This window comes from Urocitellus parryii, chromosome 7, assembly GCF_045843805.1.
Source record: "Urocitellus parryii isolate mUroPar1 chromosome 7, mUroPar1.hap1, whole genome shotgun sequence".
NCBI lineage: Eukaryota > Metazoa > Chordata > Mammalia > Rodentia > Sciuridae > Urocitellus > Urocitellus parryii.
Window position 1 is genome coordinate 138,372,312 of NC_135537.1, and position 17,601 is coordinate 138,389,912.

A 17,601-nucleotide genomic window follows, 5' to 3' on the forward strand; every position below is an offset into this window, starting at 1 on the left:
GGTGGCTGTTTCAGGAAGAAAGACGAGGGCTTCATATTGGAGTTTTAGATATCTAGTAGACTCCCTCAGCTAAGAATGTTTTGTTTTGTTTGCTCGTTTTACAGATTACATTTGCAATTGGTGATATCTAAATGAGTGTGGAGTTTAGGAGAGAGGCCTGGGGTAGAGATACAAATATGAAAGTTGAGCCAAGTGCGCTGGTGCACGCCTTTAATCCCAGCAGCTCAGGAAGCTGAGATAGGAGGAGCATGAGTTCAAAGCTAGCCTTAGCAACTTAGCAAGGCCCTAAACAACTCAGTGAGACTATGTCTCTAAAAATAAAAAATAAAAAAAAAAAAAAAGGCTGGGGATGAGGCTTAGTGAATGCCCTGTCTTCAGTATATATATATGCATACACACACACACACACACACACACACACACACACAAATATTAATGTTGAACATGGCTTTAAGAGTCGTGAATCTGGATAAGTTCACCAAGCAAGAAGGTATAGATACTTATTGCATATGATACACTTTGATATTTTCCCTTCTACTTATCTCATTTTAAAAATGCTAATCAGGACCCACTAAATTAATTTCATGACCCACTGAGTCATGACCTATAGTTTGAAAAATAATATCTAAAGCTCTACAGGATCTGTGGATTTCCTTTGCAGAACTTCCAAAAATAGAAAACTGCTGGTAAAACTTTGGAAAATAGATAGCTGTCCCAATACAGTTTATTCACAGCAAAATGTAATAATCAATGAGAATTGACAGCAATATAAATTAAAGAAGAGATTTCCTGGTTGTTTAATATTGAATTCCTTAAGACTCCAGCATGGGTTTTCTTTCCTGTTTACTGTATTCTCAACTGAGGTGGTCACATTCACACCTATGACTTCAGTTATCTCCTGTATACTGATCACCTTTAAAATCATTATCTCTAGCCCTTACCTCTGTTCTGAGACTCAGATATTTGAATCCAACTGACTACTTGAAAGTCTCAAAGATACTTAAAATCCAGCTGGGTATCGTGCTGCATGCCTGTAATCCCAGTGGCTTGGGAGGCTGAGACAGGAGGATCACAAGTTCAAAGGCAGCCTCAGCAAAAGCAAGGCACCAAGCAACTCAGTGAGAACCTATTTCTAAATAAAATACAAAATAGGGCTGGGGATGTAGCTCAGTGGTCAAGGGCCCCTGAGTTCAATTACAAATACCCCCCCCAAAAAAAGAGATACTTAAAATCCAGTGTATTCAAAACCAAACTCAGGATCCCACCCTCAAAATTATATTCTCTTTCAGTGATTCCTATCTTAGTGAATTGCATTAGCTTGTTTTCATTCATTATATTCAACAAGAAACCTAAGAGCCATTCCATATTAAACACTGAACTCATGATCTTCTCCCATGCTATGTCATATCATCTTATGTAATCTCTTAATGAATTGCACTATATCTGTCCAGAAACCTAGGAGTCATGTCTAATCTTTCCCTTTCCCTCACAACCCACATTATTCTCAAATCTTGTCTATTGTAGTACTGTGAATGCTATGTTTCTTTGGCATATGTAGTTTTGCTTCTGGATAGGATATGATAGATCACAGAAGGCAACATTCTCAATGCAATTAAAAATATTTTATTTAATAAATGTTTTTAAAGACATAAAATAGCAATAAGAGCTAGAGGGACTAAAATTGCAGAGAGGGACAACTTCTTCCTAGGTGATCATTTTTTAGCATTTTCTTTCCTGGGATAATTTCAGGCCAAGGATCAGGCTGGACCCTAACAGAGGAACTGTCCTGGAGGAAACGGAAGCCAAAAGACTCTATCTCAAAAAATAAAAAGAACTGGGGGATAGCTCAGTGATAGAGCACCTCTAGGTTCAGTCTCCAGTATCCCAAAAAAAAAAACAAAAAAAACCTATATGTGCAAATGTACACAAAAGTGACCAATAATTAATCAGAAGAAAAATAAATAAATATTAGAAACAGTCCAACTCATGTCCACATATAGGAGTTTGTAAGCAGGAATTTAAAATAACTATAATTAATATAGTTAAGAAAATAGAAGGCTAAGATATTGTGTCCATCTACAACTAAAAAAATTTTAAAAAGAAAATAGAGGAAAAAATGGACAAAGTAGACAAAAAAAGATGTAATTCAATGAAATATTGGAATCCATAGAAAGAACAACAAGCCAGACATTGTGGCACACACCTCCAATCCCAACTACTCAGGAGGATCACTGGAACTCAAAGAGTCAAGGCCAGCCTGGGCAACATAGTTATATCCTCATCTCAAAACAACAATAAAAGATTCAGATGTACTTCTAGAACTGAAAAATACTCATTTTAATTTGAACGCTTCTGATTATTAGTGAAATAATGTTATTTTTCTGACATAACCCATTTGTATTTCTTCTGTGAATTGGTTATTTGTGTTCTTTGCCCATATTTTCAATAGGTCATCTTTCTCTTATAAATGTATAGACCTTCATAAATCTGGCTATATGATTATTTGCTATATTTGTTGTTAATTTTCCTCCTAGTCTGTTTTATCTTTTAGCCCTTTTTATTGTGTCTCACCATACAGTCAGCCCTCCATATCCATGGGTCCTGTATCCATGTATTCACCAAACCTTGGATGGGAAACATTTGAGGGGATCCCCAGAAAGTCCCAAAAAGCAAAACTTGAATTGCGCCAAAAACTATACTTAATCCACACAAATGACATGATGTATGGCAAACCCTGCAGTAGCTTCCTGCCATTTCACAAAATCAAATCTCAATCTCTCTCCAGCACTCAGTGTTTGAGCATTGTTTGCTGCGTGTCTGGGCATCTTGCTCATGTAATATGTAATTAGGCCTATGGTGTTTAATCAGTCCTAAGATGCACAGAATTCTTTTTTCTTATCATAGTTCCCTAAAGCATATAGTGTAACAGCTATTTATAGAGCTCTTATGCTATTAGATATTGTAAGTAATCTAGAGATGATTTAAAGCATAAGGAAGGATGTGCATAGTTATATGCAAATACTACATCATTTGATATAAGATACTTGAGCACCTGCAGATTTTATTATCTGCAGGGGCCCTGGAACCAATGCCCCTCAGGAAGCAAGGGATGACAGTATATAAATTATGTGTATTTGTTTTGCATTTATAGCTGGCATTTTTTATAACTTTTTTTTTTTTTAGTTGTAGTTGGACACAACACCTTTATTTCACTTGCTTATTTTTGTATGTGGTGCTGAGGATCAAACCCAGGGTCTCACACGCGAGAGGCAAGCGCTCTACTGCTGAGTCACAACCCCAGCCCCCTTTAAAACTTTTATATTATGTGTCTTACTTAGTTAGGATGGTCTACTTTTCCCAAAAATTACAAAGCTACTGGATTTTCTCCTAATTTTTTTGGTGGTTTTATGCCTTTTTTTTTTTTTGGCCATACTTGGGATGGAACCTAGGGGTGCTCATCCCTTTCTTTTCTTTTTTTTTTTTTTTAAAGAGAGAGTGAGAGAGGAGAGAGAGAGAGAGAATTTTTAATATTTATTTTTTAGTTCTCAGCGGACACAACATCTTTGTTGGTATGTGGTGCTGAGGATCGAACCCGGGCCGCACGCATGCCAGGCCGCTTGAGCCACATCCCCAGCCCCCTTTCTTTTCTTTGTTTTTCTTTTTTTTTTTTTTTTTTTTTTTTTTTGAGAGAGAGAGGCCGGGGCCTGCAAGTTGCCTAGCTGGCCTCAAACTTGTGATCCTCCTGCCTCAGCTTCCTGAGTCACTGGAATTATAGGCATACACCACTACAAGCAGTTTATGCTTTATTTAAAAAAAAAATTTTTTTTTTAGTTGTACATGGACGGTGCCTCACAAGTGCTAGGCAAGCGCTCTACCACTGAGCCACAACCCCAGCCCCTATGTTTTATTTATTTAGTTAGTTGTAGATGGACACAATATCTTTATCTTTGTTTGTTTATTTTTAAGTCATGCTGAGGATCAAACCCAATGCCTCATGCTTGCAAGGCAATGCTCTACCACTGAGCTACAACCTCAGCCCACCCCATGCTTTCTTTTAACTCTGTAATCCATCTGCAGCTTTGTAGAGATATAATTGAAAAATAAAAGTTATTATATATTTAAGGTATACAATATGAAATTATGATTCATGTACATATCTGTTTGACGTGAAGGAATATTCTAACTCCCCCCCCATAAACAGTTTTTCCACAGCATTTATTGAATGGTCCAACCTTTCCCCAATGCTTCAAAATGCCGTACTTATTGAATCATTATTATATTTCAACTTACCATAACCAAAGGGTTTTAATTACCATGACTTTACAGTATCATTTCAGGACTCTGTTCAGTTTCAAGTAACCGAAACTCAGTTCAAATTATGAAACTGATAGCTATGAAACTAGGGTGTGCAAAAGCAGATCTATTTTCAGACTGGGTTGTTATCCAGAGGCTCAGAGGATTTCATCAGACTCCATATTTTTTCATCTCAGACTCTGCATCTGGTGGATGCTGTAACTATTTGCAGCCTTGGACACACCCTGATTGCTAAATAGCTCCAAGGAAAGAGGCCATCTTTCTGGCATATTTCAGCAAAAATTCTGAGTTGAGCTCAGAGTAACCTAACTGATCATATGCAATAACATTCACATTCCTTCAAATACAGATGTGTGGTTCCCTCCAATTTCCAGACCCTATTGTGATGTTGAGGTCAATCCTACTTCAACCCAAGGAATGATTTGTCCACTGAGATTTGCCAGAGGTAGGAGGAAGAGCCACTATAAAGCAGGGAAATTTGTAGTATAAATGTGACTTAGCTATCTGTTAAGCCAAGTTTCCCCACATATATACATAGTCATTGTGCTTTTCTAAGAATATCTTGACTATGGTATATGCATTTCCCCCATGTGAACTTTAGAATTGGTTTATCAAATTCCATAAAAAATGTCGCTGGGTTTTTGATTGGGATTGTGTTGAATTTATAGATTCATTTAGGGAGACCTGACATGTTTACAATATTAAATTTCTTCATCCAAGTAAAGAGTTGTCTTGCCATTTATTTAGGTTTTCTTTTATGTGCTTAAGTAAAGTTTTATAGTTTTCTTTATATAGGTCTTGCACATTTCCTGTTAGATTTATTCTTACTTTGTTGTATGGTAATCCTTCCCCCTCCCATAACATTCTCTAATTGGTGATTTGAAATGTAAATAAAAGAAATTCTTTATTATCTTAGAGCTGGCCACCCAACTGTACTTTCATGTTACTTCATCATTATTATTCTAATCCACTTGGAATATTTAGATTGAGTAACTATATCTGTAAATAGTTATCCTCCTTTTCAATATTTGTACCTCTTATTTTACTTTTTAATTTCATAGCTTTAGTTCAACCTTTAGTACAATGTTGAATAGTTATAGCCATTTAGGACATTTACCATTGATTTGTGGTATATACCATTTAAGGAATACCATTCAGTTTAAGGAAGTTGCCCTATATTCTTCTTCTTTTTTTATGGGGTGCGGTACCAGGGATTGAACTCAAGGGCACTTCATCACTGAGCCACATCCCCAGCCCTATTTTGTATTTTTTTTTTTTAGAGATAGGGTCTCACTGAGTTGCTTAGCGCTTCACTTTTGCTAAGGCTGGCTTTGAACTCTCAATTCTTCTGCCTCAGCCTCCTGAAACACTGGGTTTACAGGTCTGCACCACCATGCCAGGCGCCCTATATTCTTTTGTGTGTGTGTGTGTGTGTCGGGGGGTGTTACTGGGGATTGAACACAGGATGCTCTATCATTAAGTTATACCCCAGCCCTTTTTTATTTTTAGTAAAAATAAATGAATAAAAAGTTAAGGGGGCTGGGAATGTGGCTCAGGCGGTAGCGCGCTCGTCTGGCATGCGTGCGACCCGGGTTCGATCCCTAGCACCACATACCAACAAAGATGTTGTGTCCGCCGAGAACTAAAAAATAAATATTAAAAATTCTCTCTCTCTCTCTCTCTCTTAAAAAAAAAAAAAAAAAAAAAAGTTAAGTTGCTGAGCCTGACTTTGAACTTGTGATTCTCCTGAGCTGCTGAAATTATGGGTGAGAGCCACATCGCCTGGCTTTTTTTTTTTTTTTTTTGTAATTTTGAGACAAGGTCTTGCTAAACAGGTATTACAGGCCTGCATCACTGCACCTAGCTTGTATAATAATATTCTTAACAAAAAAGTATTGAATCTGATTCTAATCATGAGGAAATAATGAGACTAAACCAGAATGTGGAACATTTTCCTAGTCTTGAGTCTTCAAAAATGTTACTCATTAAAAAGAATTGGCCAGACACTGTGGCACACACTTAAAATCCTAGCAACTCAGGAAACTGATGCTGGAGGATCACAAGTTCAAGACCAACCTCAGCAACTTAACAAGACCCTGTCTCAAAATAAAAGGGGGTGAGGGAGATGTGGCTCAGTGGTAGAGCACGCCTGAATTCAATCCAAGTACCACTAAAAAAAAAAAAAAAAAAAAATTCAATACTTCATTACAACCTTAATCCTGGATAGGGTTGACATGAGAAAAAGATATAAAGGACATTTTAAGAATAATAGGGAAGCAGGCACAGTGGCATACGCCTGTAATCCCAGCAACCCAGGATGCTGAGACAAGAGGATTGCAAGTTCAAAGCCAGCCTCAGCAAGTAAGTGAGGCCCTCAGCAACTTAGCCAGACCCTGTCTCAAAATAAAAAAATAAAAGGACTGGCGAGGACTGGGGCTGTAGCTCAGTTGGTGAATGCTTGCCTTGCATGAATGAAGCACTGGGTTCCATCATTAGCACCGTATAAAAATAAACATTAAAATAAAGGCCTGCTATCCATCTACAACTACAAAAATATTTTTTTTTAAAAAAGGCCTGGGGATGCAGTTTAGTGGGTTCAATCCCCAGTAACCCCCCCCCAAAAAAAGAAAAGAATAATAGGGAAAATATAAATTTAGATGATATTTGAATTTGTGTTATTTTTTTTTAGTGATAATGATATTGTATTTGTATAGCAGAATATCCTTTGTCTTAGCAGAGGCCTGCAAATATTTAGAGGTGAAATTCAATAATGGCTGTACTTACTTTCAAATGGTTCAGAGGAAAACAATATGTTTACCTGGATGTGTGCCAGTTATTAAACTACTATTTCCAATCTCAAACTTCTGATTGAGTACTTCTGTACTCTGTGACTGGGACTGAAATTTTCTGCTTTGCCAACTGATTCCATAAGTGATTGCTTCTGTAGGGCTCCAGAGAAAGAAGTCAAGACTGGGGGAATAAGGTACTTGGTTCATCTGTATGAATCCACATGTAAAAGGATGAAACTGGACCTTTATTTTACACTATGTCTACACACACACATAAACTCAAATTGAATAAAGAAAATCTAAGTGCTAAAACAGTAAAACTCTTAAAAGAAAACATGAGAAAAAAATCTTCATGATATTGGACTTGACAATGATTCCTTGGATATGATACCAAAAACAAGCTACAAGAGAAAAAAATAAATTAGACTTCATCAAAATTTATTTTTTGTGCATCAAAGTATTATCAAGAGAGTAAAAAGACACACAAAATGGGAGAAAATACTTGCAAATCACTTACCTGATAAGGGATCCAGAATACATAAAAATACATAAATACATAAATACTCCTACAACTCAACAACAGAAAATCCAGTTAAAAAATAGGCAAGGACTTGAGTTAAACTTGGTACCTGAAGAAAAGAATGAATTATTGCAGCTTAGTTTTTAATTAAGCCAAAGAATAATTATAAAACATGAGTTTGTTATTATTTTGATCTAAAATTCAAAAAATATCTATGTTATACAAAAACAGTTTTGCTATTCTTGCTGTTTACCACAACCATTTCATCTGAACTAGGATTTTCAGGTTTAACCTACCTTAAAACAAAAACAAATAAGAATAGATTCTATAGTGAGCTAGGTATGGTGGCTCCTGCCTGTAATCCCAGCAACTCTGGAGACTGAGGCAGGAAGATTGCATATTTGAGTCCAGCCTGGGCAATTTAGCAAGACACTGTCTCAAAATAAAAAATTAAAGGTAATGGGGTGTGACTCAGTGGTAGAGTGCTCCTGGGTTCAATCCACAATATCAAAAAAAGGATATGCTCTATGAAGATATACATGGGAATATTATCCCCATATGTTCTGAACTGGAGTAAATTTAGGACAGGCAAACAAACATACTTTTTTTTATTTATTTTTTTTAGTTGTAGGTGGACACAATACCTTTATTTTGTTTATATGTGGTGCTGAGGATTGAACCCAGGGCCTCGTACGTGCTAGATGAGTATTCTGCTGAGCCACAACCCCAGCCCACAAGCATACCTTTTGAATTAAATCTTTCCTAATTTTTTTTGTGTTGTAATTTTGTCTATTATATTTAAATATTAATTCACATTTAATAGTAACAATTTTTAACTTATACACAGCAAAGACAATTTTTTTAAAATATACTATATACATACATAGAAGCAGCATACCAAATCACAGTGTAAAAGGAGGTTTTTTTGTTTGTTTGTTTGTTTTGTTTTGTTTTTGCAGTGCTGGGGATTAAACCCACAGCCTATTGCATGCCAGTCAAGTGCTCTACCATTGAGCTACACCCCTAGCCCATAGAAGGTATTTTTTATTATTGGTTCTTGAAAACAAAAATTTTAAAGCCATATATAAGCATTCTGTAGGGTTTTTTTTATTTTTTTGTAGTTGTACATGGACAGAATGCCTTTATTTTATTTGTTTATTTTTATATACTGCTGCGGATTTAACCCAGTGCCTCATGCATGCTTGGCAAGCGATTTGCCACTAAGTTACAGCCCCTGCCCCATTCTTCCAAGAATTGCTTAAGAGAATTTTTATTTTTCATATCATCTTTGTTTCTACTTTTGTTATTCATATTTTACTCTATGGCATTATAGTTAAAGAACGTAGTACAGGTTATTCTATACTGTTTCTCTTTATTGGAAAAAAGGATGTATTCTCTATTACTAATGTATGTGTGTATTTATATGTTAAATCAACTTTATTAATTCTGTTATGTAGAGTACTTATATACTTATTTTTTTGTTTCTGTTTTGTATTGGACACTCGGGATTGAACCCAAAGGCACTTTACCACTGAGCTACATCCCCAACACTTTTGTTTTTTCATTTTCTTTTTTTTTTTTTTTAAGACAGAATCTTACTCCGTTGCTTAAGATCTCACTAAGTCTAAGTTGCTGAGGCTGCCCTTGAACTCTCAATTTTCCTGCCTCAGCCTCCCGATTCCTGAGATTACAGGCATGTGCCATGGCACTCAGCTTGTATACTTACTTTTAAAACTTTTAGAGTTTGAAATAATATCAGACTTGCCAAAATCATACAAAGAATCACTGTATGATAGCCTTTTTCCAGATGCCCCAGATATTAACAATTCATTACATGTACTTTATGATTCATTTCCTGTCTCTCTCTCTGTCTCTCTTCCTCTCCTCGGCCATTAACAAGTATTTTCAACACAGTTTAAGTGAAGAATACTCTTTGGTACAAAGAAGCCATGTGTTCTCCACATCCAATCTTATTTATGATATATGATCCAAAGAATGGTTCATTAATCAATAAATATGAGATAAAGAATAAAACATTAGCATTATTTCAAGAAATCAGAAGAATACCATGAGATATTTTCCTCCATAATATGTACAGACTTGTATGCTCCAGTGTTCTCAGGCACACATTCTTGTTTCAAGTGTTATGGTTTGGAACTTCCCTTGAAATAACAAATTTCTGTTGTTTGCCCCCCGCCCCTTTCTCTCTCCTTCTTTACAAAGACCTGAGGATGAGATATTTTTAAAAAGACTTTCTAGAGACTACCTGGTGGAAAAGGACCCCAATGCTCCCCTTTTCTACAGAGAAAAAGGAAACAATAAATTCCAGGAGAAGGATTATACAGGAGCTGCAGTGCTGTACTCTAAGGTAAAATGCTCCCAGTCCAGCAATTCAACAGAGCATATTTCTGCAGAAGATAGAGCAGTATTACTAAATTTCTAGCCAGATATTTTTGTCTATAAATCATGCATTGGATTTGAAAAAAGTAAATTGATAGAATTCTGCTTTTGGTTGTATTCTGAAACAAAGGGTAGTTCATCTGTCCTGAATTTTTTTCTCTTTTTCCTTTTGTTTTGTGGTACTGGGCATGGAACCCAGGGTCTTGCACATGCTATGCAAGTTCTCTATCATTGAGCCACATCTATGGCCCTTTTTATTTGTATTTATTTATTAATTTTTTTAATATGAATTTTTTAGTTGTTGGTGGATCTTTATTTTACTCATTTATTTATATATGGTGCTGAGAATCAAACCCGGTGCCTCATACATGCCAGGCAAGTGCTCTACCACTGTGCCACAACTCCAGCTCCTTATTTATTAATATTTTTGAGACAGCATTTTGCTAAGTCGCCCAGCCTGTCCTTGAACTTGCAATCCTCCTGCCTCAGCCTCCCAAGTACCTGGGATTACTGGCATGCCTGCTCTGAATTTCATTAAGAAACTTATGTTCATTTATTCCTTCAGACATCTACTTAATATTCCTGACTTAGAGAACAACTAGATTTTAAGTAGCCACAGTGTCAGCTCAGAACCAAAATGACTTAGATACTAAGTTTGAAAGGAAAATGAGCTGATTTGCCACAGCCCAGTTAAACTCCATTTTATCGTTTGCAAGTATTTAAAATTATATTAACCATCACTGAGTAGATTTATGAGGAATCATGGCTTGTAACAATCTTACCCTTGTTGGCCTGCTTCCATGGTAGAAACTGGAATAAGATCTGGAGAGACTTTTTCAATAGTTTTGAAGAGATTTGTATGATCTTAAAGCAAGTACATATCAATCCCTTCCATCAGGTCTGTGATCTTATTTATTAAAAGAATGAGTATAAGCTGGGCATGGTAGCACACACCTGTAACCTCAGCTACTTGGGATGCTAAACTAGAAGAATCACAAGTTCCAGGCCAGCCTGGGCAACTTAGAGTACAAGGGACTGGAGGTGTAGTTCAGTGGTAGAGGGCTTGCCTAGCATACATGAGACCCTGGGTTTGATCCCCAGCACCCCCACCCCAAAATGTGACTTGAAGGGTGTACCCTTATTCTCAATCTTTAACAGGCCTATACTCAAAGTTTGGAATTAATTTTTCAAAAACTGTCAAACCTATAACAACAGCATCTGCAACTGATAAAAACCCTGCTTTGTAGTGTTATAACAAAGTATTTAACTTTAGTGATTGCTGAAGGAGTAAAATCCATTAGAAATAATGATTTAATGATAAATGGCTTATAAGTTTTGTTTGTTTGCTTGTTTTTGGTTCCAGGGATTGAACCCAGGGGCTCTTAACCACTGAGCTACATCCCCAGTCCTGTTTTTGTATTTTATTTAGAGACAGGGTCTCACTGAGTTGCTAAACACCTTGCTGTTGCTGAGGCTGGCTTTGAACTCATGATCATCTTGTCTCAGCCTCCCAAGCCTCTGGAATTACAGGCGTGTGCCACTGTGCAGGCTGGCTTAATAGTTATTTAAAACTAATATAAGCCAGGCATGGTGGCGCACACCTGTAATCCCAGCGTCTTGGGAGACTGAGACAGGAGGATCGTAAATTCAAAGCCAGCCTCAGCAATGGAGAGGCGCTTAGCAATTCAGTGAGATTCTGTCTCTAAATAAAATACAAAATAGGGCTGGGGATGTGGCTCAGTGGTCAAGTGACCCTTAGTTCAGTGCCCTGTACCCAAAAAAAAAAAAAAAAGTTAATCTTGTCAGCTTTATACATGTGCATCATAAATGTGATCATATGGAGGGCTGGGGATGTAGCTCAGCAGTAGAAGACTTACCTAGTATGCATGGACCCTGAATTTGATTCCCAGAACCACCACCACCAAAAAAAAAAAAAAAAAAAAAAAAAAAAAAATCTGATCACCTGAAAAATTGTTGAAGGAAAAATAATAAAATAAAAAATTAAGTCAGAAAAAAAATTAAGTCAGATAAAAGATTAAGATTGCGCTAGATATGAAGGGAGATGAGCTTCCTATTTCCTAAAGCTAGTGTTTGGGTAATTATGGTGCCCTGCAATTTTCTAGAAAGCTACTATTTTCTTTCTTTTTAAAAATAATACTTGTTGTTTTTGTCTGTGAAAGTAATATATGTTACTTTGGAAAATATAGAGAAGTCTAAAGAGTAAAAAAATCTCATAACCAGTGATAGACACTGTTAACATCTTTGCTTATATCCATCCATCTAGACGGTTTTGCTCTGAAAATGTGTTTTCCTTTTACAAAATTGGGGTAATGCTGCACTTACTGTTTGGTAACCTGCTTTTTCCCCTCAACAATTTATTGTGTCCATTTTCTCGTATTATTAAATTTTCCACTAGAACATGATGTTTTACAGCTGGCTTAGTGTTACATTACAGAGAAGAAATGGACTTAATTTAGCATCTAATGTTGACATATGTTTGGTAAAATAGTGCTACAGTAAGCACCTTTCTATGTAAATATTTGTATACAACTAATTATTTTCTTAGGATAAACCTAAAGGATCAAAGGCAGTATATTTTTAAGGCCTTTGATACCTGATGCTGAATTGATCTCTTGGAGAGAACTAGTTGACATGCCTTCTAATAGAGCATGGAATGTTCATTTCATCTCCTAAGTAATACTGGCCATTATGGTTTTATTATCATATCTATTTATTTTTAATAGTGAATATGTTTGCATAGTTAGATTTTAAAAGTTCCGAGAATATACAGTGTAGTCTGCTTCTGCACCCTAGCCACCTCATTGCCCATCCCCATAAATAAACACTGTAACTATCATATTTCTCACACATATAAGTGAATATTCACAGTGGCAGGAGGATTGTTTGAGTCCAAGTGTTCAAGACCAGTCTGGGCAACATAGTGAGACGCTGTCTCTTAAAACAAAATTGATTTTTAATTAAATATAGGGTTAGGGTTAGGGTTAAGGCAGGGCCCAGCAGTGCATGCCTGTAATCCCAGTTGACTCAGGAGGCTGAGGCAAGAGGATTACAAGTTCAAGGCTAGCCTCAGCAACTTAACAAGACCCTAAGCAACTTAGTGAGACCCTATCTCAAAATAAAAAATAAAAAGGGCTGAGGCCTTGTTTCAAAATGAAAAATAAAATAAAAGGGGCAGTGGTACACACCTATAATCTCAGAGACTTGGGAGGCCCAGGCAGGAGGATCTCAAGTTCAAAGCCAACCTTAGCAATTTAGCAAGGCCTTAGGCAACTTAGGGAGACCCTGTCTCAAAATAAAAAGGTCTGGGGATGTGGCTCAGTGTTTAATTCCCCTGGGTTCAATCTGTGGTACAAAAAACAAACCACAGACAGAAGTATAGCTCAGTGGTAAAGCACATGACAAGCATGCACAATGCCCTGGGCTTGATCCCCAGCCCCACAAATAAATAAATAATATTCACTCCTACACTCCCAGTCTCATTTTACACAAATGATACCATTCTGTACAAACCGTTTGACACCATATGTTTTGTATTTAACAGTAAGTTTGAAGATCATCCCACATCGGTAGGTAAAGAGCTTCTTCATTCTTTTTTAATAGCTACATGATAGTCCATTAAATGGATGTATCATAATTTATTTAACCAGTAGTCTGTAGATGATTATGAATGTTGCTTCCTATCTTTTGCTATCAAACAATTCTATGATGAGAAATTTTTCATATATTTTGTTTTATACATGTCTGTAAGATAAACTATCATATTTATAGAATCATTTCCTAGAAGAAGAATTGCTGGTCAATGGAGATTTTGTGTGTATATATAATATGTATAATAAAGTATTGATATATATTGCTAAATTGCCCTCCATAATCATCAGACCAATCTGCAGTGCCACTAGCAACTCAATGAGAATGCCTATTATCCCATTCCTTTGCCAACTCAACGTGCTGTTTTATTTATTTATTTATTTATTTATTTATTTATTTATCTTTCTTTGCCAAATTGATATGTGACAAATGATATCTCAGAATGATTTCAATTTGCATTTTGTTATGAATCAGGTTGAGCATGTTCTCATATGTTTTAGAGCCATTTGTATTTCCCTAAAAGAACTGTCCATATCATTTGCATATTTTCCTATTGAAATATTGGTTGTCATCTTATTGATCTGTAGAAACTCTTGATAAAGCAATTAATTCTTGGGCTGGGGCTGTAGCTCAGTGGCAGAGTGCTTGCCTATAGCATGTATGAGGCACTGGGTTCAATCCTCAGCACCACATAAAAATTAACAAATAAAATAAAGGCATACTGGGGCTGGGAATGTGGCTCAAACAGTGACACGCTCGCCTGGCATGTGCTAGGTGCTGGGTTCGATCCTCAGCACCACATTAAATAAAATAAAGATGTTGTGTCCACCGAAGACTGAAAAATAAATATTAAAAAATTTTCTCTCTCTCTCTAAAAAAATAATTAAAAAATAAATAAAGGCATACTATCCATACACAACTACAAAAACTAAATTAAAAAGAAATTAACTCTTTGCCTGTAATATGACTTGTAAATTTTTTCCAGCCCAATGTTTGCTTTTATATATATATATTTTATATTTTTTTATATATATATATATATTTTATATATATATATATATATATGTTGTAGATGTACACAATACCTTTTTTTTTTTAAAGAGAGAGAGAGGAGAGAGAGAGAGAGAGACAGTGAGAGAGAGAGAATTTTTAATATTTTTATTCTTTAGTTCTCGGCGGACACAACATCTTTGTTGGTATGTGGTGCTGAGGATCGAACCCGGGCCACACGCATGCCAGGCGAGCGTGCTACCGTTGAGCCACATCCCCAGCCCCACAATACCTTTTTTAATATTTATTTTTATGTAGTGTTGGAGATCAAACCTAGTGCCTCACATGTGGTAAGCAAGTGCTCTACCACTGAGCTACAACCCTAGTCCTAATGTTTGCTTTTTGATACTGCTTGGGGTTTTTTGTTTGTTTGTTTTGTTTTTGTTTTTTGGTACCAAGGATTGAATGAAGGGGTGGGGTGCTTAACCACTGAGTCACATCCCCAGCTCTTTTTTATATTTTATTTTGAGACAGGATCTTGCTGAGTTGCTGAGGCTGGCTTTGAATTTGCAATCCTCCTGCCTCAGCCTCCGGAGGTGCTGGGATTATCGGCATACACTACTGCACCTGGCTCCTTTTACTGTTTTATGTGATCAAATTTATTAACCTTTTATGACTTCTGGGTTTAGACTATTCTTATAGTTTCCTCCAATGCTATTATAATTGCTTTTTTTTTATGTTAGGAGTTTGATCCATTGGAAGGCAGGAGGTGGCAGAGTGAGAGGGTAACTCAGTGATAGGACACTTACATGTGTAAGGCCCTGGGTTTAATCCCCAGCGCCCCGCGGCCCCCCCCACTCCCCGCCACCAAAAAAGTTTAATCCATTTGTATTTCCTAGAGAAACACTTCTCATACATTGAGCTAACTTTACTTTTTCTCAGAGGCTACCTACTTGTCCCAATACTTTCACTGAATAATCCCCATCTTTTCTCTAATCATTTGAGACTCCACCTTTGAGGTTATTATTCTTGCCAATTTGATGAGAGGGAGAAAAGTAAGCCTTTTTTGCTTTCGTTTTCATGTGTTTGGTAGTCCATATGTAAATTAACTATTTGTTTTTCATATATTAACTCTTTGTTTTTCTTATTTAGTGAATTTCTATTTGTAACAATCTCACTCTTTGTTTCTATTTGGTTGCTTGTTTATTTGTCGCTAGGGATCAAATCTAGAGCCATGCACATGTGAGGCAAGTACTCCACCGTTGAGCTGTAACCCAGTCCCACACACACCCTTTGTTAAATGCAGAATTTTGCTTGCAAATATTTTCCTCAGTTTTTTCATTTGCCTTTATTGTTGTTTTCAGTTGAAGCTGTGTCTGATGCTGCTATCTTCAAAGTGTTGAATATTTATTTCTTCACTTGGTTTTCACAGCTTTGCTCTAAGGTAGTTAAAAATGAACTGAAGCAGCTGGAACACATAAAAACGTAGTGACTTTCCCAATTTCATTCAGTCTTTATTAGTAGAGCCCTTATTATCCAGAAAAAAAAAATGTCCTTAGATATTCTAGTTTCCATTTATGCCTTTAACAATTCATTGTTTTGCAGGGAATTTCACATTCAAAGCCTAACACTGAGGACATTTCACTGTGCTATGCTAATCGTTCTGCAGCCCTCTTCCACCTGGGTCAGTATGAAGTGAGTATCAGGATGCCAGGAGCCTCCTGCTTCACTGAAGATGGCCTCCTCTCGGCTTCTTCCTTATACATGAAATCCAGCTATGTTGCAACTCATTAATTGGGAGCACATTAATATCCAACCAAACTTGTCCTTTCTCCTGATTTATTTTACCTATCACCCATGACCAGAAAATCTGTGGCACACTCCATAGGGCCATGGACTATAGCCAATAGGTCAGCTGTTCTTAGTGTCAAGCTCAGCTGTACAAAATACATTGCTAATAATACTTCAGGTTCCAAGTGTGTCCCAAGTATTTGCTTGTTTATTTGTTTGTTTTAGATAAGTAAGGAGTGTTTAAAATTATCCCTGTAATAATATAGCTCACCCTAAATAAGCCACAAGAAAATAAAGGTACCCTGAGTACCTGTGAGTGCCTATGAGGTGAGCTTTCTGTGAATGGCTTTCTTCTGATCCTTTAATTGTTGAGAATTGGGTCAGTGGGGTTTTTAAAACAGGAAGTGACCAAAATCAGATTTGTGCTTTAAAAAGTCACCTCTGGGACCTCTGAAGTTTATAATAGAAAGTCCTAAGTACAAGCTCTAAAGTACCATTTGGTACATCCATTTCAGAGTTCCACAGAAATTCTAGTGATACCCTACAGTTAACAACTACTAGAATAGTCACATGTTCACACTTACTGCCATTCAGACTAAAAGAGAAGAGCAAGAATCTAACTGTAGATCCTAAGCAAGAAAGTCCTGGACTAATGAGGACAGTTATTTTTTTAAAATATTTTCTTAATTGTTGATGGACCTTTATTTTATTTATTTATATGTGGTGCTGAGAATTGAACCCAGTGCCTCACACATGCTAGGCAAGTGTTCTACTACTGAGCCACAACCCCAGCCCAAGGACAGTTATTAATAGAACTTGAAAAACATTTAACCCTTTATAACTTTTCTATATTGACTGTTTCTGTTTTTCTTTTTCTAATTACTATTTATTGAGAACATACTATGTTCCAGGCCCTTCTTTCCGCACTTTGGACATATTATTTTATTTCCTCATTAAAATAATCTAGTGAGATATTATCCCTGTTTTTCAGATGAGAAACTAAGGCATTAAGAAATTATGTTATCTATGTAAGGTCATGTTTCTATCTGTGTCAGGTCATGCATAGTCAGTATTTGAACACAGGTTTGTTTGGTTCAAAACTGCCCTCTTAAATTCCCTATAATTCTGTAAGATATTTTCCCCCTTAGAAATAGAAACATTTAAGAGCCAGGTGTGAAGGTGTGCACC

The 17,601-nt window shown here is 36.5% G+C and overlaps 1 protein-coding gene across 8 annotated transcripts in view; it reads left to right on the top strand.

Moving 5' to 3' along the window:
- Positions 1 to 17,601, top strand: part of Smyd4 (SET and MYND domain containing 4) — a 61,413-nt gene that overhangs the window by 2,332 nt on the left and 41,480 nt on the right. For 6 of the 8 annotated variants that reach the window (XR_013343963.1, XM_077800854.1, XM_077800852.1 and 3 more), the window contains exons 3-4: positions 9,847 to 9,991; positions 16,228 to 16,317. The exons of 1 other annotated variant lie outside the window; for it this stretch is intronic. Coding sequence is in view for 5 of the 7 variants with exons in the window: in XM_077800854.1 (XP_077656980.1) it covers positions 9,847 to 9,991; positions 16,228 to 16,317 (235 nt within the window). In the remaining 2 variants the exon portion in view is untranslated. The remainder of the gene's footprint in view (positions 1 to 9,846; positions 9,992 to 16,227; positions 16,318 to 17,601) is intronic. One more of the 8 variants, XM_077800855.1, reaches the window with a different exon arrangement.